The sequence below is a fragment of the Dipodomys ordii genome, unplaced genomic scaffold (assembly GCF_000151885.1).
Source record: "Dipodomys ordii isolate 6190 unplaced genomic scaffold, Dord_2.0 Scaffold22, whole genome shotgun sequence".
NCBI lineage: Eukaryota > Metazoa > Chordata > Mammalia > Rodentia > Heteromyidae > Dipodomys > Dipodomys ordii.
The window spans coordinates 12,314,311-12,341,701 of NW_012267238.1; the positions used below are offsets into that span (position 1 = coordinate 12,314,311).

General features: G+C 36.5%; 1 protein-coding gene across 7 annotated transcripts in view; it reads right to left on the reverse strand.

Moving 5' to 3' along the window:
• The window catches only part of Dlg2 (discs, large homolog 2 (Drosophila)), a 1,447,312-nt gene that overhangs the window by 449,213 nt on the left and 970,708 nt on the right, over positions 1–27,391 (reverse strand). For 6 of the 7 annotated variants that reach the window (XM_013013986.1, XM_013013988.1, XM_013013987.1 and 3 more), the window contains one exon: positions 24,711–24,866. The exons of the other annotated variant lie outside the window; for it this stretch is intronic. In XM_013013986.1, the coding sequence (XP_012869440.1) occupies positions 24,711–24,866 (156 nt within the window). The remainder of the gene's footprint in view (positions 1–24,710; positions 24,867–27,391) is intronic. 7 annotated transcript variants of the gene reach the window in all.

Here is a 27,391-nt window from a genome sequence, read left to right on the forward strand (position 1 = left end):
AGGAAATGGAAAGACTTGGAAAAAATTATATTAAGTGAAGTAAGCCAGGCCCAAAGAAACATAGGTCCCATGGTTTCCCTTATTTGCAATAACTAGTACATGTCTAGAACAAGTTGAAAAGGTCAAAAGCTAGGTACATATGACAATATAAGATGATATTAAGAAAAATGAACCCCAAGACAGGGACACAAGTGGTTTTTCCTTTCTTGCTATTGTTTTTAATGTACTTACAATTCACTATGTGATATTTTTGTTTCTTTTGTATGTTCTTCCACCACGGTATAACCCCTGTTTTCACTGTTTTTTATTCCGGTGTCCTGCATCTTATATATACATTTTTCAAATTTGGGAGGGGAACATTATAACAAAATGCTTAAGAATACAGGTTGACTCATTGTAACAGTGAGATGTACAAGACACTATATTGAAAATAAACTTTATAATTTCAGGGCAGGGGAGGAGTTGGGGAAGTGGAGAGGGAAGGGATGGTAGAGGAAGGTAACAATGTTCAATAAGAAATGTACTCATTACCCTACTCATGTAACTGTAACCCCTTTGTACAGTATTTTTACAATAAATGTATATATATATAAATAAATAACAAACAAAAAACAAAAAATAAATCCTCCAACAACAAATCCTCAAAGAAACAACCGCCCCATTAATAAGTGGGCTAAAGACTTGAAGAGAGACTTCTCTGAAGAGGAAATAAGAATGGCCAATAGACACATGAAGAAATACTCAACTTCTCTTAAGCCAGGCCCAAAGAAACATAGGTCCCATGGTTTCCCTTATTTGCAATAACTAGTATATGTCTGAGTCAAGCAGAAAAGGTCAGATAAGTTGAAGTTAGGGAAATGAACCCTAAGATATGCATTCAAATGTTTTTTTTTCTTTCATGGGATTGTTTCTAACACATTTATAAGATTATTTCTTTGTTGCTTTGTATGTCCCTCCCCCATGGAATAAGCTCTGCTTTCACTGTATTTGATGTCGGTATAATTTGTGGAGGGGAAGGGAAAAAACAAATCATTTAAATAGGGATACAGGTGGACCCACTGCAACTATGAGATGCAAGTCATTATGTGGAAAATGAACTTTACGTCTTTGGTGGAGGGGATTAGGTGGGGGGGCGGAGGGAGGAAGGGAAGGGATGGGAAGGGGAAACAAAGGAGGAGGCTACAATGCTTGATAAGAAATGTACTCATTATCTTGGCTATGTAATTGGAGCCCCTCTGTACAGTATTTTCACATTAAAAACTTAAAAAAGTAAACTGAAAGAATTAAAGTAAAACAAAACAAAACAAACAAACAAAAAGCAATACTCAACTTTTATGCAAATCAAAACAACATTGCGATTCCCCCTCACCCCACTTAGAATGGCTATAATCAAGAAATCTAATAACAATAGATGCTGGAGAGGATGTGGCCAAAAAGGAACCCTACTGCATTGTTGGTGGGAGTGTAAACTTGTTCAACCACTTTGGAAAGTAGTATGGAGGTTCCTCAAAAGACTTTACATAGAGCTCCCCTATGACCCAGCAATCCTAACTTTTGGGCATTTACCCAAAGGATCACAAACAAGGTCATACCAAAGCTACCAGCAAAACCACATTTATAGCAGCATTATTTACTATAGCTAAGATATGGAACCAACCCAGATGGCTCTCAGTAGATGAATGGATGAAGAAAATGTGGTATATATAGATATATATGTATATATATATATGTATACATATATATGTATATATACATATATATGTATATATACACACCCATATATACATATATACCATATGTGTATGTGTATATGTATATATATTTATATACCATACATATATATATATATATATGTATATATATATAAGATTAGATTCTATTCCTCTATCAGGAAGAATGACACCACCCATTTGTTAGGAAATGGGAAAGACTTGGAAAAAATTATACTAATTGAAGTAAGCTAGACCCAAAGATATATAGGTCCCATGGTTTTCCTTATTTGCAATAACTAATATATATCTAGGATAATCTTAGCAGACAAGTAGAAAAGCTCAAAAGCTATGCACATATGACCATATAAGATGGTGCTAAGTGAAATGAACCCCATGATAGGGACACAAGAGGCTTTACCTATGTTGCTGTTGTTTTTAATGTATTTATAATGTACTATGTGATTTCTTTTGTTTCTTTGTATATTCTTCCCCCATGGCATAATCCCTGCTTTCACTGTATTTGATTCAGGTGCCCTGCATCTTGCATATACATTTTTCTACTTTGGGAGGGGAAGGGAAATAATAAACTGCTGAAAAAGGATACAGGCTGACACATTGAAACAATGAGATATACAGGACACTACACTAAAAATGATCTTTATAACTTCAAAGGTGGGGGAGGGAGGAGTTGAGGAGGTGGGGAGGGAAGGGATGGCTGGAGAAAAACAAAGGAGGGGGTAATAACGCTCAAGAGGAAATGTACTCCTTACTTTACTCATGTAACTCTAACCCCTCTGTACAATATCTTTACAATAAAAAAATATAATAAAAACACCTTATTAAGTTGCTATACAACGTAGAACAAAACATTCCTGGGACTGTGTTCTCATTCATACGATGGGGAATACTGAAACACCAAATTCCCAAGATGTCTTTTAATGCTCATCTTCTATAATTCCCTCCAGGTACAAAGTGCTTGTTGATAGTAATTATTGAGTGTGATAATTCTTTGTACTCAGCTGAGTATCATCCTAAGGTAGCCTGGTAGCCCTGTGATTGAAAATGTAAAAATTACCCAAAGCTTTCCTTATGGTGAATATTTGAAAGCAGAGTCCTCTTGGAAAAAATTTAATGTCTCACTATGGGTCAAGTGGACTCATTGCAACAATGAGAGGTACAAGTTGTTATGTCAAAAAACAAACTTTACAACTTTGGTGGGGGGGAGGGGGGAGGAGGATTCGGTGGGGGCAGGGGGGGGAGGGGGGATGGGAAGGGATGGGAAGGGGAAACAAAGGAGGAGGCTACAATGTCTGATAAGAAATGTACTTATTATCTTGTCCATGTAATTGTAACCCCTCTGTACAGTATTTTCACAATTAAAAAAAAGTTAAAAAAATAAAAAAGAGAAAGTGATAAGATAGAGAAACTATGAGTTATTTTAAAACAAAGAAAAATTTTGCTTTTCAAATTTACTGATGGCAATTTCAAATTTCTGATGAAAAGATACATAAAATATTTGAACAGGGATTTATGCTAGACTGATTGAGAAACTAACAGGGTTACTATCTGTTATGTTTCATCAACGATTACTGAGTTGGGGAAAAAGACAAGGGCACAAGGGTTTTGAATACATCACAGATTTGTCATCTAGTCCGACCTTTCTGTGAAACATTCGATACAGGTCAGTAACAAGAGAGCTTAGGAGAAGTCTCTCTTTGTTCCAAGAAGACAGCCTTAATGTGTCAGGGTCCTGCTTTTGCCCTAGAAAGTGATCCACTGGAGAGACTAATTAAATGTGCTATCTGAAGAGGTGAGAGATTGAACTAATTACATACTAGGTTTTTAAAAATGGGACAAGGAATTTTATCTGAGTCCTTGGTTAATCATTAAATTCAATGAATACTTCAGTAATAAACCCAATATCAACAATATGGAGTGCAGATTCCATTGAAAAGTTGGATTGTAAAGGTGTAAGCTGATAGGAGAGCACCACTGCACAGCACTGGAAGGGAGTATTTGAGAAGTTAAACAGCATTGTAAAAATGCACACACACTGTGCTGTGACACCTGAACCGAGGTCAGGTTCTAAGGCAGCAGCATTTTTAAATCCTGTAAGTGACACACAATGACCTCAAGCACAACAACTTTGGGGCAGGGACAATAACTTGGCAGGAAGTCAGCCTTTTCATTAAGTTTTAAACTTTCTGCTTCTAAAGGGGGTCAAGGTCTAATAAGGCATTAACACCAAGCAAAAAAGTTCTGGAACACTATGGGGAAGTTGTTTTCTAGGTTGTTTGAATGTGTGCTGGGAAAGATTATTCGGGTGGTAAGAAAAGTGATTTTTAAAGTGACATGTAGTTTTCATACAGATAATCCATTTCCCTATTTTCCTCCTAACAGGCATCACTATAGCCATGATTAAAAAAGATGGCACATGGAGTTTTTGAGTATCTACTATGAGTTTGCATTATTCTATGAGTTGTGTGTGTGTGGGGGGGGGCGGATTCTAACAAATTGATACCAATAGTCTGTATTCAAGAAGTCTCTATCCAAGAGGTTTACAATATAGTTAGTGAGACAAGAACAAAAGAAACAAATGACTTGAGAATAAAACAAAACAACATTCACGTATGCAATAATAATTTGGCCTATGGTGACACGACATGACTTTAGAGAAGATGTGAGGAAATTTTCAAGAAATAATTCTTAGAAGTGGTAAACACACAAGCTAGATTTGGGTACATTGGAGGAATTTGGGGTGGGGGAAGAATGTCAGCCCCGTATGGAGAGACAACAATGCAAAGGAATTGAGAAGTAAAAGAAGGGGACAACACAAGTGACAGAAGTATCGTCCAGAATTGAGGACTCAGTTTGTAACAACCAGTATAAAGATGTAGGCTTAGTGTATCAAAATTCCATGATTACTCTCTATTGCTTTTAGCATGATTATTTTTCTTCAGGTTTTTGCTTTATATTAGCAGAATCAAGAGGCTAAAGTTATCATTTCCTACCACTGAGAACCTTGTCTTAGATTAGGTGCTTTTGTAAACAAAGGTTATTTTTTAAGCACTTATTTCATTTCTTTTTAGTGTGTGGGATTTTCCTTTGTATTTCAGACTAAATCCTCTGCATATGCAGTATTAATGGGTGACATTTAAGAACGCTGACTTTACAGCAAAATTATCCACTCCCATATGGTCTCTGTTGTTTCAGTAATTCTCAACACTATTTCCCAATGTGTTAGCCTCATAATATTTAATAATGTGAAGCTATTAAATCACTTCTTTATCTAGCAGGATCAAAGTTACCCATGGAATATAAAGCTCTTCTGTAGGGCTGGTGTTGTGGAAGGAATCAGATGAAATACTGAGTGATCAATTTTTAGTACAAAAACACCTGAGGGAATAAAATGACACTTGGTATGGCCATTTCCCAAGGAGAAGAAAAATTTCTTTGGATAGTACAATTATGAAATGTATCTCTTCATTTTGATATTTTGAATTTTGTACAGTGACTTTCTAATTTCTACCCAAAAGGCTGTAATATAAGCAGTTCAGGGCAGCAGAGAGAAGAATTAATAGAGCAGCAACAGATAAAGTACAAAAGCAAAAATGGCAATCATATTTTGCATTTCTATAATGTCATTCAAAGGGAGCTGACAGCAGATCAAGACAATTATAAACCACAGCTATATATTAGGGTGAGGAATGAAAAGAAAGAATAAAATTGTCATCATTGTAATATGTGAATTTTACTTTGCCAAGTGAAGAGATGTGAAACTTGTTAATGAGTTATCATAAAACCAAAAATCAACATTAAAGTGCCATCAATGGTGATGGATTTTATGTACTAAAATGACCAAATTTCTGAGTATGTTATTATATTGGAGATCTGTCTTATTATTTGTGACCTATAAGATGAAAACCTAGATTCAAGGACTTTGGGGCAGGGAAGTAGGAGAAGATCAACAGTCAACCATTCAGGTTCTCCAATAGTAACTCTCAAAGAGAGACAGAGAAACTTACCACAGAAAAATAGTGAACTGATTTTAGAAGTGATAGAGCTCTGCTCAAGAGCATACAGTGAACAAGATCATTTAAAGACACAGTCTTTTAAAACAAACCTGTTTTTAAATTTTGCAAATGCAGGCCATCAATGTCTACATTTTCCTATCACTATAAAATAAAACACTGACACACAAATCACAAGGAAATTAAAATCTCCTGGAAGATTCTTTGTAGGAAAGACAGGGGACAAATCTAACACCAATATCTATCTACTAAAATTCTTCATTTTCTTTCCCCAAACCAATAGAAATTTGACCATAAGCCAAGACTAATGTATTGATTTGGACTTGGGAATATAGTGACTTAGAGAATGTTCAAGAATGCTAAAATAATGTAGAACACAATGTCATTCTTGTTGTATGTCTGGCTTTGTCAAAGACTAGGAAAGAGCTTAACAAGAAAATGCAAATGGTATAAAGATGGCATAGAGGGCTGGAGTTATATCTCAGAAAGGCCTCTTTGGGTCTGGCTTACTTTAATCTTTTTCCAAGTCTTTCCATTTCTGTAACTCCTCCATATATCACCTTTACAATAACAATTATATATATGTATATTTATAAGGCCTCTTTACACTGTTTCTTATTCTATGTAACTACCTGATTCCATTAGTTAATAGCTTGTAGAGTTTTGTGTGCCACTCACTGCATGTACAAGAATTGTGTGTATATGCATGCCTAACCTTCTCTTCCAGTTTAATCATGTTAGTAAATTAATTTTTTTAATTTTTTTAATTGTGAAAATCCTGTACAGAGGGGTTACAATTACGTAGGGCAAGGTAATGAGTAAATTAATTTTTTAAAATTGTAGCAGTACCTGGCCTTGAATTCCCAAGACCTTACAATCTCACTTGTGTTTTTGCTCATAGCAGGTACTCTCACTTGAACAATGCCTCCAGACTAGCATTTTGCTAGTTATTTTGAAGATGAAGTCTTGTATACTTTTCTACCTGGGGTGGCTTTGAACTGTAATTCTCCAGATCCTGGCCTCCTGAGTAGCTAGGATTATAGGCATGAGTTAATGGTGCTCTGCTAACATCTTTTTAAACTATCCTCTGAGTGTATGCCCTCTAATATAAGACCTAGTATATGGGATTATATTTGTTTTTATGTTTGCTAGGATTTTTTCTCTTAGGTTAGGAGTCTTTTTAGAAAAGGAGTATGTCTAATTTACCCTTGCATTCCTCAGTGCACACAGTTTGCCATGGGCTCTTTAAATAAGGCACTTTAAATATTTATTGGAATAAATAAATGAGGAATAATTTAAACTATTTTCCTTTGTAAATTAAGAATTTAATATTTGGCAGTTATATTGCTAAGCACAAGGCATAGAAGAAATGACTAAACTACAAGCTACACATTCAAGTGACCCATAGTCTTAGAAGACAGGATGAAAAAGAAAAATATTGATGATAGTAATGATGATGATAATGATGATGATGATGATGATGATGATGATAAAGATAAAGCAGGTTGTTCTTTCACATTACAAGGATGAAGGAAAGCCCTTCATAGTCACACTGGTGAATATACCTAGAGCTGGAGGTGACATTTCCATGGACAGAGGAGTGGTTAAGAGAGGGAGGAAGAGTTTAAAAAATGAATAACACAAGAGCAAGGACCTCACAGTAAGAGAAAGAGTGAGACAGTTATTATTATTGTTTTCATTCTTTGGGATCTACAAGAAGACATATGTGATTGAAGGAAGGGTGATGGGAGAAGTGGAGGATGAATCAGGATAGTGGCACTATCAGGTTGCAACAGGCTCTGCATGGGTGTGGCGTGGGGTAGGGATGGAAGGTGCAGAGAGATCTTGCTAGAAATAAGTCAATAAGGACTTGCAATGAGCAGTGAGGCCAGCTGCAGGCAGAATGGACAGGTTGCAAGAAAGCCATTCAAGAGATACTACTTCAATTGGAGGAAAGTCAGTAGGTGGAACTTGGGAAAATGCCCTGGTGTTAAACTAAAAATGTACTTAGCTTATTATAGGTCAGATAGTTTTCACATATAAGCTCCTCAGCTCTCAATGGCTCTTCTTTAATAGAAAAGGAAAGCGAGGCATATAGGGGCCACACAACTACTGTAGAGCCACATTTATCGATACTTTATTATAGGTGAATGGTTAAGGTAGTAGAGTTGACAACAGACAACAATGTGAAGTCAATGATGAACATGGTTTGACATATGTCAAGACATTTGTAGATCAGAGTCTAAGTATTTAGATGTATTAGTTGGAACCAAGATATGGTGTGGTTACTGATAAAAGGAATGGAGACAGATATATAGCTGGGAACCCAATTAATACGTGCATTTTTCACTGGACAGGGTGTGTAGAATTGTAAGAGGAGGTACTATCAGGTTAAAGGGACAAATAAGCTTAATTAGAAAAAGAGAGAAGAAAATGTCATCTAAAGCAACAACTGTGGACTTGGAAGAGGGATTATGAAAGTCAAGACAAAAACAGGGGGTGGGATGGCTAGGAAGGAGTAAGCACAGAGCCAAGCATGCAGAAAGATAAAATTTAATAAGAAATATTGCAGTGAAATATACATTATCACTTAATGTTCACTAACAGAGCATGAAAAGGTCTCCACTGCATTTAGACATACAATTCTAATGGGATTGCTAGAAAGGATTTCTGAGGATGGACAGGAACAGAACTGAGACTCTACTACTCCAAAGAATGAAAGGTACATAAGAAAGGGGCCACTGTCTGGGAAGAGGAGTATCATGGTTATCTTGATATCATAGGATAATGGTTACAGTATAGCAAATGTGAATAGCATTAGGCTTACATCTCAATTCTGCTAGATACTGTCTTAATGAGTAAAACATGAATAAAATATGAATAAAATACAAGGATCAGTGACTATTTGCAAAGCATCCAACTAAAAGTAGATACTTAGTGAGAGCTCTAAAACCTGTGAGACATGTAAAAATTTGGAAGATGTTTAAGTTTCCTGAGTAATTTATTATATGAAGAATCCACCACAGACTAAGATAATACAATCTAAACTTTTAAAGGAGTTCCAGTTATTGAATACTAGTGCTGTCTTCAGGACACAATCTTAGTTGCATTGTTTCAAGTTGAATTATTTAATTCTCGAATGCATTTTCAACAGCTTTGTTGAGATATAATTCATTATGAATATATTTATTTATTTATTTGCAGTGCTGGGATTGAACCTAGGGACTTGCAATTGTCAGGAAACTCTACTACTCAAGTCATACCTTCTAGCTCTTTTATTTTTATTTTGTTTTGAGATAGAACTGTGATTATTTTGCTCAGGTTGTCGCTAAGCATGCTTCTCCTACCTCTGCCTCCTGAATATGCAGGATTAACAGGTATGGAACACCAACAGTGAATGAAAGTGCACCATTTCAGTGTGTTTTAATATGTTAACAGAGTTGTTTAATGATGGTTACAGTTTGATTTTAAATATTTTCAATTTCTTCCAAAGAAATCCTATACCAATTTACAATAGTTCTTAATTCTCATAATCTCTCTCTTGAGTCTCAGTCAATGACTAATTTACTTTCAGACTCTATAGACTTTCCTGCAGTGGAATCCAATATTGGTATCAATATGTAGTTTTTTTGTGATTGGTTCATCCATTCTTCATTGTGTATTAGTACTGAATTCCCTTTTCTGACTGAATAATTCCATTGAATGGATATATCCACCACATACTATTTACCCAATCATCAGTGGATTGGTATTTGGGTTATTTTCAATTTTTGGCCATTATGAATTATTCTGCTTATGAACATGTGTACTTAGGTTTTATGCAAACCTATGTATTTATTCTTTTGCTTATATACCAAGTTTTGCTAAGTCTGAAAGTCATATTCTTAAAATTATCTCCTAAGAACAAAACTTAAATATTCTTTTTAACTCTATTTATTTTTTGTGTGTTTATGTAGTACCAAAGAATCAAACCCAGGGTCTTAGGCTAGGCAAGCACTCTACCACTAAGCCACATTTTTAGCCCAAAACTTAAATATTCTTATTTTGAACAATTAAACTAAACTACAAGTATATGAATAAAGGTAAGTTTGTTCTCTCTCCAAGTTATGCTTCCTTCAAGTCAATACTCTTTCCCTGAGAAAAAGTTTCTCTTTCCTTCTGGTCTTGAGTTATAATACACAACCTTTCCACATTCTGAAGGACTGTTTGAATATATAGCCCTGAATGTGAGAAAAAGCACCTGAAGTCTCTGACCCAATTTTTACATGTGCCACAGACAGATGGATGTGATTTGCACGACGGTAAAGATTTTGATTTTGCTAGAGTTCGTTGTCTCCAATATTTAAGGATTTGTCAGAATTTTTTCTAACCCATTCTGGCATATATTCCAGGATTTAATGAATATTAAGGGCCTGACGTTGCCTTGTGAGCTTTGAATTTATTTGTTCCAAGTGTTTTCCCCCCTTCTTTCCTTTTTTTTTCATTTATAGTTGGTAACGGGAACATTAGGGAAAGGGAATGGCAATTACCTTCACCTTGCTGAGTCCTGATCTTCACTTAGCATGCAAAGCAAACTTTCAAAGTGACTGGTGCTGAAAATAAAGTCCTTTTGCACATCTTGATCTGTTCCCTTTTAATCTTCTGGGTTTGTTGAATTGATTTTTTTATATTACCCTTTACAGGGTCAATCAGCGTTGCTGAGAAGTTTGCTTGCTATGTAGTTTGTACCTTCAAAGTCTAGAGGCATCCACATATGGTGTGACTTCACGGAAGTACATGGTATGGCTTCATACTGAGTATAAACGAAACAGGCTTTGATGAAAATGGACTTTTGCACAATAGGTGAGTTGACGAAAATTGGGTCCTGTGGCCTAACTCAAATCAGAACTCTCAGAGGACACTCTGTATAATACCTTTTCCCCCAAAACAAGGGTGAAATACGACCTCTCAGGGAAGATTTTTGTCTCATCTACCAGTTCTTCTAATTGTTGCCTATAGTACCTGGAGAAGGGACTCTGCCAAATTTAAACTCCTCCGTTGAATTTTGAGACTGTCTCACTGCACCCACCATGAGTCAATAGTCAATTTACTGCCCACTATATCTTCATGTATCATGTAGATAACATAGAACACATTTTCATCCATAGAGAAAGGACAGAAAAATATGCTGTATTTCTTTCATACTAGAGGAAATCTGCAAATTCATTTGAGCTATATTCTGTATTTAACTAATTGTTTGACTTAAAATATAATAATTGTATGAGTAGATAAAATGTGGTATACACACACATACACACACACACACACACACACACACACACACACACACACACTGAGATGCCGGCAGCTATGGAAAGGATGAAATTCTGTCATTTGAACTGTTTTCGAAGTCCATTATGAGGTATTATGAGGTATTATGAGTTATCTGCAGATACTGCTAGTTAATACTTTGATCCTAGCAAGAGAAAGAAAGAGTTTAAAGGACTAGAAGAGGGAAATGTGGTATTAGAAAGCCTGACTATTGGGCATATGTGAATTCTAATTGTTGAGCTAGGGAAAAGGAGTGGACTCTACAGCGTTCAGTGAGTAGTATCAGTGTGGAGCACTGAAGAGATAGCGGTCTTATGCAATCAGGGGAGGAATCAGGAATGGCAGCTAGTGCTGCAGAGCTGTGATTTATAGAAAGTGTTTGTCCAGAGGTTTTTGGATCCCTGGTACTGGTAGGTATCTGAGGCTTCACTGGACAAGGCTTTCACACACACACCTGAACTCAGTCATTACCCCCAGCTCAACTATTTATATATTTAACTTTGGCATTTACAAAGATAGATCATCTTCTGAGAAAGAATATTCCCCTGAAACTGAATGTTAATGATTCTCAACAAAAATCTTCTATGTCTGTCTTTTCTAATTCCCTTCTGAGAAGAGTCTGGATTAGAAGCTGCTTTTATGGGTCACGAAAGTTCCACAGGAAAGAACCAATATTGAAATCAGGGCAGGAGAGCTAGCTGGGACAGGTGGAGAGCTTGCTGGGACAAGGACAGAGTTGTCTGGAAGATAGAAGTTGAAATGGAAAGCCACAGTTCTTGACTGGAAGAAGCAGTCTCCACTGACCAAAGTGTGAAAAAGCAGGGTTCTCATGAAGTAACATAAGGCTCCTGACTATAAAGGTGCTGACTAAGGTAGGGAAAATCTTGATCAAAAACCTCCATCAGATAATGCCCAGATTCTGGCAGTCAAGCCTAGGAATGGAGCTTCAATATAGACAACAGTGGAAAGAAAGATATATCAGAGCACCTAAGCAATTAGTGCTAATGTGAGAAGGCTAAATCCATTAATAGGAATGAGGTGTTAGGAGGAAGCAATGGGGGAAAAGGTTGTACTGTGGAAATTTAGAAATACTTAACCTGGAAAGAATATAAGTCATGAAGGGGCCCCCAAGGACTAAACCAGAGACTAAGCATTTCAGCAATGATACTGGTAGGAATCTGGTCAGAATCTTTGCTTTTTTTCTTCATATCCCTTTTCCGATGACCAGTGTAGCTTAGGACCAACTGGTAACACAGATTCTACTGATAGCAACAATGGCAAGAATTGACCAATTAGGTGCTCAGAGTGAGAAGTCTAGCAGCAAAACAGACTAAGTACTTGACTTTCAGATTTTACAGAAAGAATCCTGAATGCCTGCCACTCAATGAATACAAATCTATAGCTTCAGGAGAAACCAAGTTGGATCCAAAGTAAAAAGAGATAAAAGCAAATTAAAATTCACATATATTTGAAATAAATATTTGAATCCATAATAAAGTTTTTAGATTTTCTTCTCTTCTTGGCCTAGATTTTCTGTTAACATTATAGATGACTATTGGAAATAGGCACTAAAGAGACCATGTAGGCCCAGCGGTTTCTGAACCTGCTCAGCACAGATGCAGCATATGTAGATGATCTATTCTATGAAGTATCAATAAGCATTTGACACATATTTGTGTAAAAAAATCTTTTGATCCAATCTTGGGACTCCTCTACCTCTGAATTCACACTAAACCTCCAGTTACTTTTAACCCATGTGCTTGACTGATGAGCATTCTCAATTATACCAGAAGCATAAGAAAGGAAGCAGGATATTAGATGAATTTGAAAGAGATGGGGGAAAAATCAAAGAGAAATAAGATACTTATCTCTTATTCCCACAGTTGGATTCCTCATACATTTTGTTAAGCAGAGTGTTCACATGGCTTCTCTCATTTGTGATGCTAGAATGTGCCTATCAATCTACAAGTAAACACACTGGATGAGGAAAAAATACACTGGGACATGATAAATTATACATCATAAAGCATTCACTCACAGTGATACCAAATGAAGATATTGGAATTTCTTTTCAACACAAAGGTGCAATACCTAGGTATATCTGATCATATAAAATAATATTTATCAACATAAATGCCAGGAAATACTTTGTTGCTGTTTTTGTTTTCTTTTCCTTTTGTCTTGTTTGTATGTTTATTTGTCTTTAGGTAGGATAGGGGGGCACAGAACTGGTGGGGCAGAAAGGTGAACAAATGTAGCAGTGGTGCCCACTAGACACTGTTGAAAATGAATTATACAACTTGTGGGTAGGGATGAAGGGAAAAACTGGGAGAGAGAAAGGGAAGGAATGACATTGCTCAAAAAGAAATGTACTCTTTATCTGACTTATATAACTATAACCCCTCTGTCTCTCACCTTTAAAATAACAATTTTTTTTAAAAAAAACAAGCATATTTAGTTGGGACGTGAGGGAGCTAGGGCTTCCAGTCTGAATGTTGTTTCCCAGGCCACAGGCCCTGGCATGGCCATCTTTCACTTGGAAGAACAAGAGCATACATTTCCTCCTTATTCTTCAATGAATAAAGGGATCTTTGGTTTATGTATTCCATCTGGTACACATATCCCTGCTGACTTTGAAAACCTTGTACAAGTGATACTTTAAACTTCACAGAAGATTAAGGTCTACCAACCTGAGTCAAAGGCCTTAAGTAGGAGATTTACTTTCTCTGCTGGAAGCACCAAGTTTTGATCCCTTAATTAAAATAAAAAAAATCCAGTACTCTAGAATATTTGACATTCCTAAACACAGGCAGGCAGGGTCTCACAGCACTTCCTGCTACAACTGACAAACTGAATGTTTTTCTGTCCAGAGTTTGCTAGACTCCTCATCAGACTACAAATAGAAACACATTTCCTCCCATCCCTTTAGCAGAAATTCATCCTTCTCTCTGAGCTATCTATGGAAGAGGTGCTCTAGTACATGACTTAAGGTATATGACAAATAATGACAACTAAAGTTTATGAAATATTTTATACTTATCAGGTTGTGTTCTTTTAGATATAACTTCATTAAATCATCATACATGATTCTGAGATAAAAATGCTGATTATTTTTGCTTTACAGATGAGGCAAATTTCTTATGTTTACATAGCCAGAAAGTTGTGGGAGCAGAATTCCAACTGTAACACTGACTCTAGAGACTTGGTTTTTGTCTGGCTCTGTGTGTGTATGTGTATGTGTGTGTGCGTGTGCATGTGCATGTTCATGTGTATGTGTGTGTGTGTTTCTGTCCATCTGTCCATCCATCACTCATCTATTTATTATAACAACATTCACAAAATGCTTATTGATCGCATTTGAAAGCACAGATTCTGGAGTCAGTCTACTTGGATTCAAATCCTACCTATGTGACAGCTCCCTTGAGTAACTCAAACATCAGGGATTTTTTTTTAATGAAACGGGATAATAACAACAAACAACTTCCTGCAGTACTTTGGAGATTTATGAGCTGATTTGTGTAAAGTGCTGCTTGCTAGGTAATGCAATTATAATTTTGATAGAGATTGTTATCATCGTCCTTGTAGTTCAAGCATCATCATTGTTACCATTAGACTTTATGTTCACATAGGGAATAAAATTATGACTAAAATAAAATCCAGCTTTAATGGAATTCATATTAATATAGCTAAATCCTGATGGTTTTATTTTCTTCCCATCTCCTTTCTTCCTCCCTTCCCTCCTTCCTCCCTCCCCTCCTTCCCTTTCTCCTTTCCTTCCTTCCTTCCCTCTCTTCCTCTTTTCTTTCTCTCTCCCTCTCTCTTTTTCTCTCTTTCTATCTTTCTGGGTCCTGGGGCCTGAACTCAGGGACTCAGCATAGTCTCTGAACACTTTTGCTTGAGTACTGCTCTACAATTTGAGTCACAGTTCCACTTCCAACTTTTTGGAAGTTCATTGGAGTCTGTGAGACTTTCCTGGCTTTCAACCACAATCCTCAGATCTCAGCCTTCACAGTGTGAGCACCAGAACCCAGGTGACAGCCTCATTTCAGTGAGCTTGTTTTTTTTTTTTTCCTAAACCAGGTATCACATTTTTTCTGTTAAATTGGTATTATCACACCTTACATCTATTGTAACAATGAAACAAATTAATACATATAAAAGTTTTGACATAATCTTCACCACATAAAACCACTTAACTTGTATTAGTAGTTTTAATTAATATGTGCATCAGAAGAATGTGGTTTGATGCTTCAGTTTTTTTCTGAGTCCTACAATTTGTTGCTATAGTGATTTTTGCATGGGATTTTCTTATAGCTACTTTTCTTTCCTGTAAGGCTGCTTTTGAAATTGTGCATGTTTTCTGATCTCTTACTGCTACATGATAATATGCTGGTTACTAAAGTAAATGTAAAATCTTTTTTAAACAGAGAAAAATGCTGCATCATAAAACTAAGGGAAAATATTCATAGCCTCTCATATACAAATGCAACCTGCTTTTAGAAAAATAATCAGCAAGGTAATTAAGTTTAGATTGTTTCATCATTTAAACATCAGAGAACAGGGATGTTGGAATAAGACCAATCTGAGTTCTTCTCAGCTCTCCCATAACGACATGCTTGACTCTGACTTTGCACTCCTAAACCTACCTGTTAGGTTGGGTTTCTGTGGAGCAAAACAGTGTTTACAGCAGGGTGAATTTGTCTTTATATTACAAAATTCGAATTTGCTTTAAAATAAATAAGGATACAGGTTGACCCATTGTAACAATGAGATGTATAAGACACTATGTTGAAAACGAACTTTACAACTTTGTGGGGGGGGGAGGAGGAGTTGGGGAGGTGAGGAGGCAAGGGATGATAAAGACAAAACAAAGGAAAAACAATGCTCTATAGGAAATGGACTCGGTACCTTACTCCTGTACTCTGTAACCTCTCTGTACAGTATCTTCACAATAAAAAATATATTAAAAAAATTCTGAACTCTTAATGAAAGAACATTTATCCCAACCACAAAAAAATTAGTATGCAACAAGTAACTTAAAAAAATCTAGGTAGAGAGTGTATTAGTTTGAAAATAAGAGTTTCTTTCATATGAGTCTGTGCATACACCATTGCATAGAGAAGAGGCCAGAAAAACCCAACAGGGCAGGGATAGTCTCTGTGATTTGTTAGGAGTCAATGAATATTATTTTCCTTAATTCAAGTTGAGTTTCGTGATTACCTAACTTCAAACGAGCAGTGAATACTCGTGGAAAGAGAGCTACCACTGAATCTCAGGAAGGGGTTGTTCTATGTGAGTCTTTCCCAGAGGACGTCCTCCTGTGGTTTTAACTAAAAACAAAATCAAGCCAGGTTCAGGAAGCTCATACCTATAATCCTAGGTATTCAGGAGGCTAAAATAAGGGGATTCTGGTTCAAGATCAGCCTAGGAAGAAAAGTTTGGTAGACTCCATCTCCAAAAAAAGCCAGCAAAACACAGGACTTGAAGCATGGCTCATGTGGTATAGTACCAGCATGAGGCCTGGAGTTCCTAGTACTATCAAAATAAAAAAAGATGAATTTAAAAGTTTTTTAATATTATATTAATTTTAAGGGCATAAGAAGATCAATGGCCTGTTAAACATCTGCTTTCTCTCTGTGGTGGCATTTCGCAGATTAACTAATGTGATCAAGACTCAGATTTCTTCTTGGGATCTACAGACTCACATCAGAGGAGCCAGGCTGCACAGAGCCAGAAGGATTAAGGCTCCAGGAGAAACTATGCTTAGGTATTTGGGGTATTTGGTTGCCCCCAAACACCTCCATTTGCTACATCAAAACCCACACTTTGCATAACTGATGTGATTATTAGAAATGATTAAGTAGGTAGAAGGATTGTCTGTGAACTATACTCTGTCCTATAGTATTGTTATTTTGTTTGCATTCTGGAGAAGGTATATTCAGGATAGAAATAGCCAAATGAGTGGATTAAAAAAAGAAATTATCCTATATAAATACAAAGTCACACATGGTTTAGAAACATGTCACCTTTTATAGGGAGCCTATCAATGTAATAATCAAAGGTAAAACATATGGCTTTGCCTATGGTGACAGAAAGGATGGGTGGTAGGAATGATGGATAGATTTAGCACCACCGTATAGCCGTGAGGGATTTATCTATGTTGATGTAGAGTTCTCACTTGATTTGTTATGATAATAAAAATAAATATATGGGAGCTGAAGGGTTTAAGCTTATGGAACCAATAAAATCTACTGTAAACTGCGGGTGAAATTTCCTTTGCTTCATTTCCCTCCATCTTCACAACCATCAGCACAGATAAGTCTCATTTCCTGATCTTCTTATGAGCAAATGAACCTCAGTGGACATGTCAGCTAACATGTGTGGGATTAGTATGGTCAAAGTCAGGCCTTAAGGCTAAGAGGCTAGGGCAAAAATCTTTTAACTTCTCTAAAACACTCTGTTGCCAACCCTTCAAGTTCGAAACCTAATGCACATGGCAATTGTATACAATGATAGATTTCACTGGGACATTTTATACCTGCATATAATCTTTCATTGTCTTCTAAGGAATGTGTGTGTGTGTGTACGTGCACGTGTGTGCATGTGTGTAAGTGTATCTATTTCTATACAAAAGTGCTAACTCAAGAGACAGCAATGTGATTAACCATCTTGTAAATCCCCCACGCCAGAAAATCCTTCCCTTGAACAGTCACCAAGGAAGATTCCATCCATATGGCAGGATTTATTTGTACCTACCTCCACAGTCTCAGTTCAATTCTTCCTCAGCATTTCATCCCTACCCTGTTATACATTTAGTAGCTAGTTTCCTTGTCTTCAAACTCTTCCCACACAGCTGACACAGCGATCTTTCCAGAAACACAAATCAGATAGTGTCTTTGCTTAACTTAAAACCTCTTCCACAGCTCCCAACTGCTTAAAGAATAAAGGCCAAAACTCTCAGCCCAGCAATAAGTCCATGTAAGACCTGCAGGGTCTCTATCACTTCACCCTTATCACTCACCCTTGGCTACACAGAATGACTGGTTGTCCCAGAATGCATTTTGCTTTTACACACCACCAGGCTTATGTGTTCTATTTTGGACAAATTTCTTCCCTAATCTGACAACATCAGTGTCTCCTGCTGACTTCAGGAAAAAACAGAGGTAGAGTGAGATGACTCCCTATCTGCTTACTTTTAGAGACTCCCATAAACTTCTGTTATAAATCAGCTTTAGAATTTTGATTTCAGATTTACAGATTCTGTTACAGATAAAGCAGTTAAGGCTTAGGTAAATTTTCTATTGTTTAATAAGGAGAGAAAGCTTGCCAAAGTTAGGCCTGCATAACTTTAACATGAAAGTCTCATTTTGTGTCCTTAAACTAGGAGTGACTTGAGATTATTAACTTTAGATTTCAATAAAAGGGATGAATATAGATGAGAAAAATCCGACCCTATACAGAGACTAATAAAAAAGGATGTATCAGGAGGTGAAGCTGTATTTTCCATAAATAATGATTCTTATAAATGATTAGAAGATGGAAAAATTAGGGGAATTAGATGGGGAATAATCCTACCTTCACATTCACAGCTCTGTAGAGCATTTAACCTATGATCATGCCAATTCCCTTATACTAGTCTAGTTTTAGTTTTATTTACTTAAATTAGCAGGTGGCTATTAGTCTGAGGCTGTCTTCATATACTGAGTTTCTATATAACTTAAATCTAACTTAGTACATGAGCAAGCTTAAATCTAATCTAACACCTAGAGGATTTTCAGAAATTAACAAGCACTAAACACATCCTACCATGCACAGAGGTGGCATGTATCTAGCTATAGCACATTAGGAGACTGTGCTTCTGGGTTCAGAAAGCTTATTGGTCATAATCCTGGAGGAGAGATCTTTAAAACTCTTAGGATTCTGAGTGATTGCTGCCATATTCATGAATTCCTCTTTGCTCAAACTTTCAAGTTTGTCTAAAGTTTTTAACAGTCACTTAGAAATAAGGCACATAAGAGAAGCACTTTTAGCAGATAAATATCACACAATGAGTATTTCATCATTTACATGGCTATGAGCTTCTTAATTGAGTAGTATATGTCTTTTCACCCTTGAATCCCACACATCCAGAATAATTTCTCCTATTTGGAAGTTCCAAGAATACAGCCTCTTCAATTAGTAAAAATGTCTTCTATTTTTATAGTACCTCAGAATCTATTTCTGACCTGCCAATATATTGTAATTGGCCTTCATTTGGCTTATCTCTGCTTCTGTGGTTCAACTGCAAAATAATAATTGTCAGTTGTTGATGGCTCTTGTAATCCTGTAATCCTAGCTACTCAGGAGACTGACTTCAAAGCCAGGCTGTGCAAGAAAGTCAATAAGACACTTATTTCCAATTAACAAGTAAAAAGTCCAGAAGTAGAGCTGTGGCTTAAGTGGTAAGAATCAGTCTTGAACAATAAAACTAAAGGACGGTGCTGAGGCCCTGAGTTCAAGCTCCAATACTGGCACCATTACTATTACTGATAATAATAATGAATATCTTTGGAAAAGAACACATAAAATCATGTCATTTATGTTACGAAAATAGGCAAGACTATTCTACCTGCTTTGGGACCATCAAAGGCAGAATCACTTGTTCTTTAAAAGTAGGAAAACAAATTACAACTTCAAAAACTACCCTTTTTCATAAAATGAGATACTGGATATACAGGAATGCAATAGCAATGTCATTTGCTTTTCATAGACCTTTGGATTTTACTTTAATTCTAGGCTCTTCCCATTCTTTTTTGGTACATGGTCTAAGAATCAATTATGCTAAACATAATCATGCAGCCAGTGATTTGGCAGCATGCCAAGTAACTTCAAGGCCTTTCCTAAAGAAAACTTGAAGCTTCTCTATTCTCCTTCATATGACCTACGGAAGTAAATTGTGTACACAATGAATTTGTCTTTTAAAGAAATAAATTTAAACCCTGAAGTCTTGAGTATTCTCAATGAAATTCAGGGAATACAGAAAGGCTGACTCTTGTGGCTTATGCTGGTTTGCTTTTATGTTTCTGTGTGTTGATCAAGAACTAAACTTGTATAAATAGGAGAAAATGAAAAATCACATATGGATTTTCCCATGGTAGGTTATATGGTAATCTGCAGCAGCAACTATTGTATCCATGTGCATGTACTTCTGAAATGCACGCTGGGAACTTCTCAACTACTCCAAAAAATGCATCATCACATACTACAGCTTCGAGTTCAGGCCGTTTGTCAACATTTTTGGTTGGCCTTTTCAGCTTGTATCATTATAAAAAGTTGTAGTATGGTACTTTTTACTTGTTGACAATAATATTTGATTTTATGAAGCAATAGATGTATTCATATAGTATCCTTTTTAAAACTCCAAAATGTTTTCATTTTACCATGATTAGAAGTAAGTCACAAACCCATAATGACAGTGGATTTTGTTCCTCAGCATTATTAGAGTTATATAAAGGATTATATTTCTAAATTCTCATCTACTGGATGCAATAGAAAAGGTAAGTGAAGTGTTTCCCAGGAATTACTGGTTTCATGTCAAAAAACATCTGCTTCAGCCAGGTGTTGTTGGCTCACGTATGTAATCATAACTACTCAGGCTACTGAGATCTGAAGATCATAATTTGAAGCCAGCCTGTGTAGATAAATCTAAGAGACCCTTATCTCCAATCAACCAGCAAAAAGCCAGAAGTAGAATAGCTCAAATGGTAGAGTATCAGCCTTTGAGTAGAAAAATCTAAGAAAGGCTGAGGTTAAGTCCCAGTACTATCCCTCCTCCCCTCTCTCCCTACCACCCCAGAAATATCGGTTTTTTTGGGGGGGGAGAGAGATTATTTCTCACTGGAGAAGAAGAAAATGCTCTGTGAGAGAAATAGCTCAGATTTCAGGGAGATTTGCCAGTTGCCTAATGAATCGATAATGTGGACATTAACCATCAAAATAATTTAGAGCATAATGTAATGTGAGTAGATTTATGATTTGTTTCCATGTGTATATTTATTCACTTCATTCATAGAGCAGTTTGATGTACCTGCTAAGAACTGGGAAAAACAGAGCTTGAGCTAGGACCTGTTTTGAATCAGGTATCAGATTCCTGGCCTGCAGCTCTCATTTTCATGGTTACTTATTCACACAGTAATTTTGAGCTCCCAGAGTGCTAGGCATTTTGTTAAGTGTTAGAAATATAACAGTGCACAAAAATAGACAATAAAAATGTAATACAGGCATTTCATTTGAAAAAATCACATAAATGTACAATTATAAATTGCTTAGCTTTAATGGGGAAGAGAGAGAGAGAAAGAGATAGACTCTGAATAGGAATAAGGGCTTAATTTTCTCTTTCAGGAAGTTACTCTGAGGAAGTACAGTTTGAACTTGGACTTAAGATGACCAGCAGTTAATTAGGCAAAATAGAAGAATTGCTTTTCTTTTTCTTAAAGGAAAAGCATGTGTAAAGCGCTTGGGACAAGAAGAGACTTAGTGAATCTTTTTTTTTTCTTTCTAAAAGACCAATGTGATTACTGTAGTCAGCAAAAAGAAGAATGAAATGAAATGTTCATGAGGCAGGCAGGTGCTAGATCATGCAGAGCCTGGATGCTATGTTAATGACCTTGCATTTCATCCTAATGCAAAATCAGTGTGAGATTTGATCTGTGTATATTTTTTTTAACAAATTGCTTTGTCTGGATTCAGCCAGGAGGCCAACAGTGGGCCAATTAGGAGTCTCTGGGAGGTGGGAGATGACAAGGCTTGGCTTAAGGGGTAGAAGTAGAAGTAGAGGGAAGTGAACAGATTTGAGACATATTTTGGAGGTAGAATGAACAGGCTTTGGAAATGAACTGAATGATGGATGTGAAAGAGCATAAGGTAATTAAGGGCAACTCTCAAGATTTTGGTTTGAAGTACATAAAGGAAGATGTAGGTGTCATTTAATGAGTTAGAGAAGTATGGAGAAAGAACTAAGTGGGTGAAATAAAGATATATATTATATATAAGATATATATCATATAATATATATATCATTCATTCATTTATTTGTGATACAGATTGAGCCTAGGACTTCATGCTTGCTAGGTAGGTGTCCCACTACTTGTACCACTTCTTCAACCAAAATCAAGATTTATTTTTTGGTTTCAGTGTATTAATGACAAGGCTTCTAAAGTATATATTTGTGACTCTTTTCTAAAAGGGGAAGGTAATAGAAAAAGGAAAGACGTAGGGGAAAGGAGACATAAAAAATAGAGAATGGATTTACCAAATCTGGGAAAAGGTTGGGTGTGGTTGACACTTAGGGCAATATCAGTATTACTGTGGAAGTGTAATTTTAAACAAACATATTCAATATCACAGTATAATTTTTAAACTTGAAAAATAGAATAGGAAATCATGTAGTCTTCATAATATAGATTACGGACAGGAGACTAGCAGGGACCAAAGCTGGGGGCGAGGGGGGTCTTCCTGTGGTAGATTCGCCCAGCTGCTTACTGGGAAATTTTTAAGGAGCGATGTATCACAATTCCTAGTGGGGTTGGAGATAAACCAAAAGTTATCCAAAAAAGAACATGGGTTTAAAATTTCTCTAACACCGAGCTATAGAAATGGACATGAGTAATAGGATAAAGAGAGAGATAGGGGAGAAAAGGAGAAATGAGTAGAGAAGTTCTACATGGAGCAAAGATGTCCCTACAGTCATGCCAGTGCCAGTGCAAGAGCCGATGTGCCAGATCATTTGTTACCTGGGTTTGAATCCCAGCTCTGCCACTTAGTAGTTGATAATCTGCATAAGTCGATCCACTTCTCAAATATCTCTCATTTTTAAAAACTAAGATCACGCTCACATTTATCAGGAAAAAATTAATAGGAAGTACTTTAACATTTAGGGTGCAAGTGGCTCATGTCTGTAACTCTAGCTACTTAGGAGGTTGAGATTTGATGATCACAGTTTGAAATTAGTCCAAGAAGAAAAGTCTGTGAGACTCCATCTCCAAAAGCTGGACTGGAGGTGTATAGCTCCAGTGGTAGAGGGCCAGCTAAGCAACCTAGCTGAGAGAGCTTGATTCATGACCCGGTACCATTATACACACAAAAGATGTCCTTAAAGAAAATGCCCAGCGTAAAACAAGATAGCAATAAATGCGAACTGTTCTTCTGTAGCTGACTACAGAAACACAATAATCGGTCACCTTCCTATGGCTGTGTTAACATAGGCTTTTTAGCTTCAAAATGGTAAAGTTCATTGTGCCAAAAACTAGTTTTCATGAATTGTCAATAATATAGAATTTATTTAATATATTTATAGAATTCTGAAATACTGTTAAGTTGTAAGTAAGTGCAAATATGCTAGCTGATTAAATGGTCAAAATACATTTTTCATTAATTTGTAGAAATATTCGACATAACTTAAAATTCATTGTTTAACCCATCTAGAGAAGCCAGTAATTGACTTGTAAGCATATTATTGACAATACAAAAAATAAGGATGTGACTCTAAGGAAGAACTTTTTGATCTATCCATTTTCACTTTGCATAGTTGTAAAAAAAAAAAAACCTTTATTTTCTGAGCCCTAACAATATAATAAAGACATTCTGAAATCATAGCTCTGTAAGTTTGCTGCTATGTTTACAAATAATGTAATTGTAATCTCTCAATTAGAATAAATTGAAACTACCACCTAGAACTCTAGATCCAATTATTCTTATTCTTTTCTGTTTTTATTTCTGTCTTGCCCTCTCTCTATTTCTCTCTGTCTCTCTTCCTGTTTTTCTTTCTCTATGTCTCTGTGTATCTGTTCTTTTCCTCTGTCTGTCTGTCTGTCTCTCTCTTATTCTGGCTAATATATGAGATAAAGTGTTTATTATTTATTACACATAAGCTTTAAGTTATTAATGCAGAATTATGCCAAGCCTTTATACTGAACAATTTGTTTACCAAATCGTTGCAGAAAACCTTAGAATAGTATAAGGTCAAATCCACATGTACTGTCAAGGTCATAGTGATTCTCTGAATGCCTTAACCTCTCTCAACCTCCCTATCTACATAGGATGGTATTAATTAAACAAGACAACATAGGCAAACACCAACTACAGTACCACAGTGTAAAGTCCATGTTCACTGTGGTTAGATAAAATAAACCAATTATGTAGTTTTGGATAAGCCACTTAATACTTCAAGGAGTCACTTAAATGCTGACATTAATGTTTTAATTAAAAGGTTAAAAGGCAATATTAGTATCCAGAATTTAGGTTATGCCTGGAGGCATAAAAACATTTATTAAATATTATTTAAAATGTTCAATAAATGTTCTTTTTCATCCCTTTGTAGGAGGGAAATTATCAACTCCAAAATTAATTGTCCTGGAACAATATAATTAACACCTTATGAACAGGTGTGAGCATCAAGAACATGTGAAGTGCCACGTGATCACATCTAAGTGCTCTGCGATCACACAGGCACAAAAGGCCATGTTCTTCATTTCTCCTACTGCACCATGGTAACAGAACATCTGTCCACCTCACGGCAGATGTTGAGTGCAGGTAAAGTGAGCAGAGGCGGATTCTACCCATTCACTCTGGTAGTGACACATGCAATTGGACAGGTGAAGTGACGAAGCGCATGCAGTACCTGGTCATCTCAGAGTCAGGGAGCAGGCCTAGATGGTAGTGGGGATAGGGAGCTGAGAGGAGGAAGCTTTTGTCACACTCAACAGGGGAATAGTGCCTGGGAGAAGCAGGCTTATCACACAGTTTGTTCACAGTGCTGTAAACTGGTTCCGGAGGCCTGGTGATACAAGAGGAAGAGAGAGATGTGTGGTTAGCACACACAGGGAATAACTGTGCAATTTAGTAGCATTTCATCATATGTAAAAATAACAATACAAACCAGTTCTTTTTTTTTTTGTCAGTTGTGGGGTTTGAACTCTGGGCCTGGGCGCTGTCCCTGAGCTCTTCAGCTCAAGGAAAGCATGCTACCACTTGAGCCACAGTGCCACTTCCAGTTTTCGGGTGGTTTATTGGAGATAAGAGTCTTACAGACTTTTCCTGCGGGGGCTGGTTTTGAACCACGATCCTCAGATCTCAGCCTCCTGAGTAACTAGGATTATAGGCCACCCGGCTTACAAACCATTTCTATGTGCTGCTTACTTCTCATTAACAGGACTTAAATTTTCCTAAAGACTTTATCCATACTCCTTGTGGGTAAATGTAGTTCAATAAAATGTTCAGTCCGATGTGATCTCAGCAGGCTTTGTGAGACTTGTGGAATAGTAGTGGCTGACAGCGATGGCCATTTAGCTAGGACACTTTTAATACATTCTCTTCTCCTTTTCCCCCACCCCTGCTCATCCAAACCCGAGATGTGGCAGTTGGGACTTTGCTGGTTATCCTGGTCCATGAAAAAATCTTGAAGATGAAGGCAAACAACAGATTGTAGTATGGAGGATGAGGAGTCTGTGTTACTGACAATATATGGACCTACACTCTATTGATTCTATATTGTTTACCTCCTTTTTTATGTGGAATAAAAACGATGCCACTTATGTATGCTAGTGTCACTTTTTTATATAGACAGAATCTAATATGAATAGATCTACTCCTACATTATTGAAAGCTATAAATTTAATACCACAAATGACTTGCAAGGCACACTGGTATCTCACACCTGTAGTCCTAGTTACTCAGGGGGCTGAGATCTAGAGGGTTTTTTTCAAAGCCATCCTGGGCAGAAAAGTTCACTAAACACCAACACCCAATTAACCAGCAAAAAGTTGGGCTAGAGGCATGGCTCAAGTGATAAAACACCAGTGAAAACAAACTACGCATGGGTGAGACCCTGAGTTCAACTCTTAATATGGGCACAAAACAAAAGAAAATAGAGAGAGAGTAAATAGGATCTATCTCAAGGACTAATACATTTCATGACATTTTTAGCCATTTAACCCTGGCTTTCTGGAGGGAAATATACAGACATTCTTTTGTTTTCATGTAATTCAGAGCCCATTACTCTTTTGAGGACTCATTTTATTTTTAAAATGTTATGCACAGAATAGTAGCTCATCTTAACCTTAGGAGAAAGGAACTGATGACTTGTTTGGGTCACTAAAGCAATTCCATGATGATGTCATTCCAGTACTTTCTTTTTTTTTTTATTGTGAAAATACCGTATACTTTCTGCCTGATCAGGCTGGCTCAACATTCTCAGACTGATGCTAACTCTACAGACCAAACAAAATGATGTTATCAATTATTGCCTAGTCTGTGTGCCTCTGTAGCACCAAAATTCAGAAGCAAAGCTGACTAATGCATGTCTTAAACAAGTTTCTAACTATATTCAGCTCAACAAAAGGAAAATGGTGATTTTCTGGTTAGCATAGTATTTAAAATACTATACTAAGAGGTCTGTACTTTGCCCAGGGTTCAGCTCTTGGAACTATTACCTGTATCTTTTCTGAAAGCACTTTATGAGTGTATATGATTATGATTTCTGTAGGTAGTGGATTTGGAGTTTGGGGAAAGCTTGAACTTAGGGTATCCATATTGTTCTGTTTATAGTCACTTCTAGAATTTTTTACCTTGTGGATTGATTATATGTCTCTGCTTAGTAAATTATCATTCAAAATCTTATCAATTCAGAGGTACTGTTAACTGCTACCACAGGCTCCCTTTCACCTGTTATTTAGACTTTCATCCATTCATTTCCTATTTACTTATTATTGTGTTTGGTCAATTGCTATACCAGATACAGGACCTTTCCTCAATTTTGAGAACATAAAACCTCTCAATATGGCTTGATAAAAAATATCAAAACAATAACACATTTGACAAAGTCTTCTAACTAAATAACAAAAATATCTATGAGAATATACTATACTCATGTCACATAAAAAAGAATACATAGAAACGGTGCATAGTAGGAACTTACTAAATGTTTCTTTGAATGCATATTTTAACCATTCTTTATTAAGAAAAGTAAAAAAAAAATTCTTCCAGATTTTCAAGAAAGCCATAAGTTATTCTGAGTTTCTTAATTAGGTTTAAGATTTCCAGGCCATCATTAATTTTACAGATTTTATGGAAGGACTGAAGTCCCAATATTGTCAGTGAGATTTGAAAGGCCTTAATACTTGATGCACAGAGTTCATCCACCTCAGGGGATGGCTCCATGTTTTTGAGTCTGTCAATCATGTTGGCTCACAGTTCTAGTCATGCTCATCTGTAAGTTCCTGAGGGCTTAATCATGGCAGTAAGCATCCTAGTCCCTCCCTGAAGTCACGTTCTCTGTGAACTCTGCAGACAGATTAAAAAATG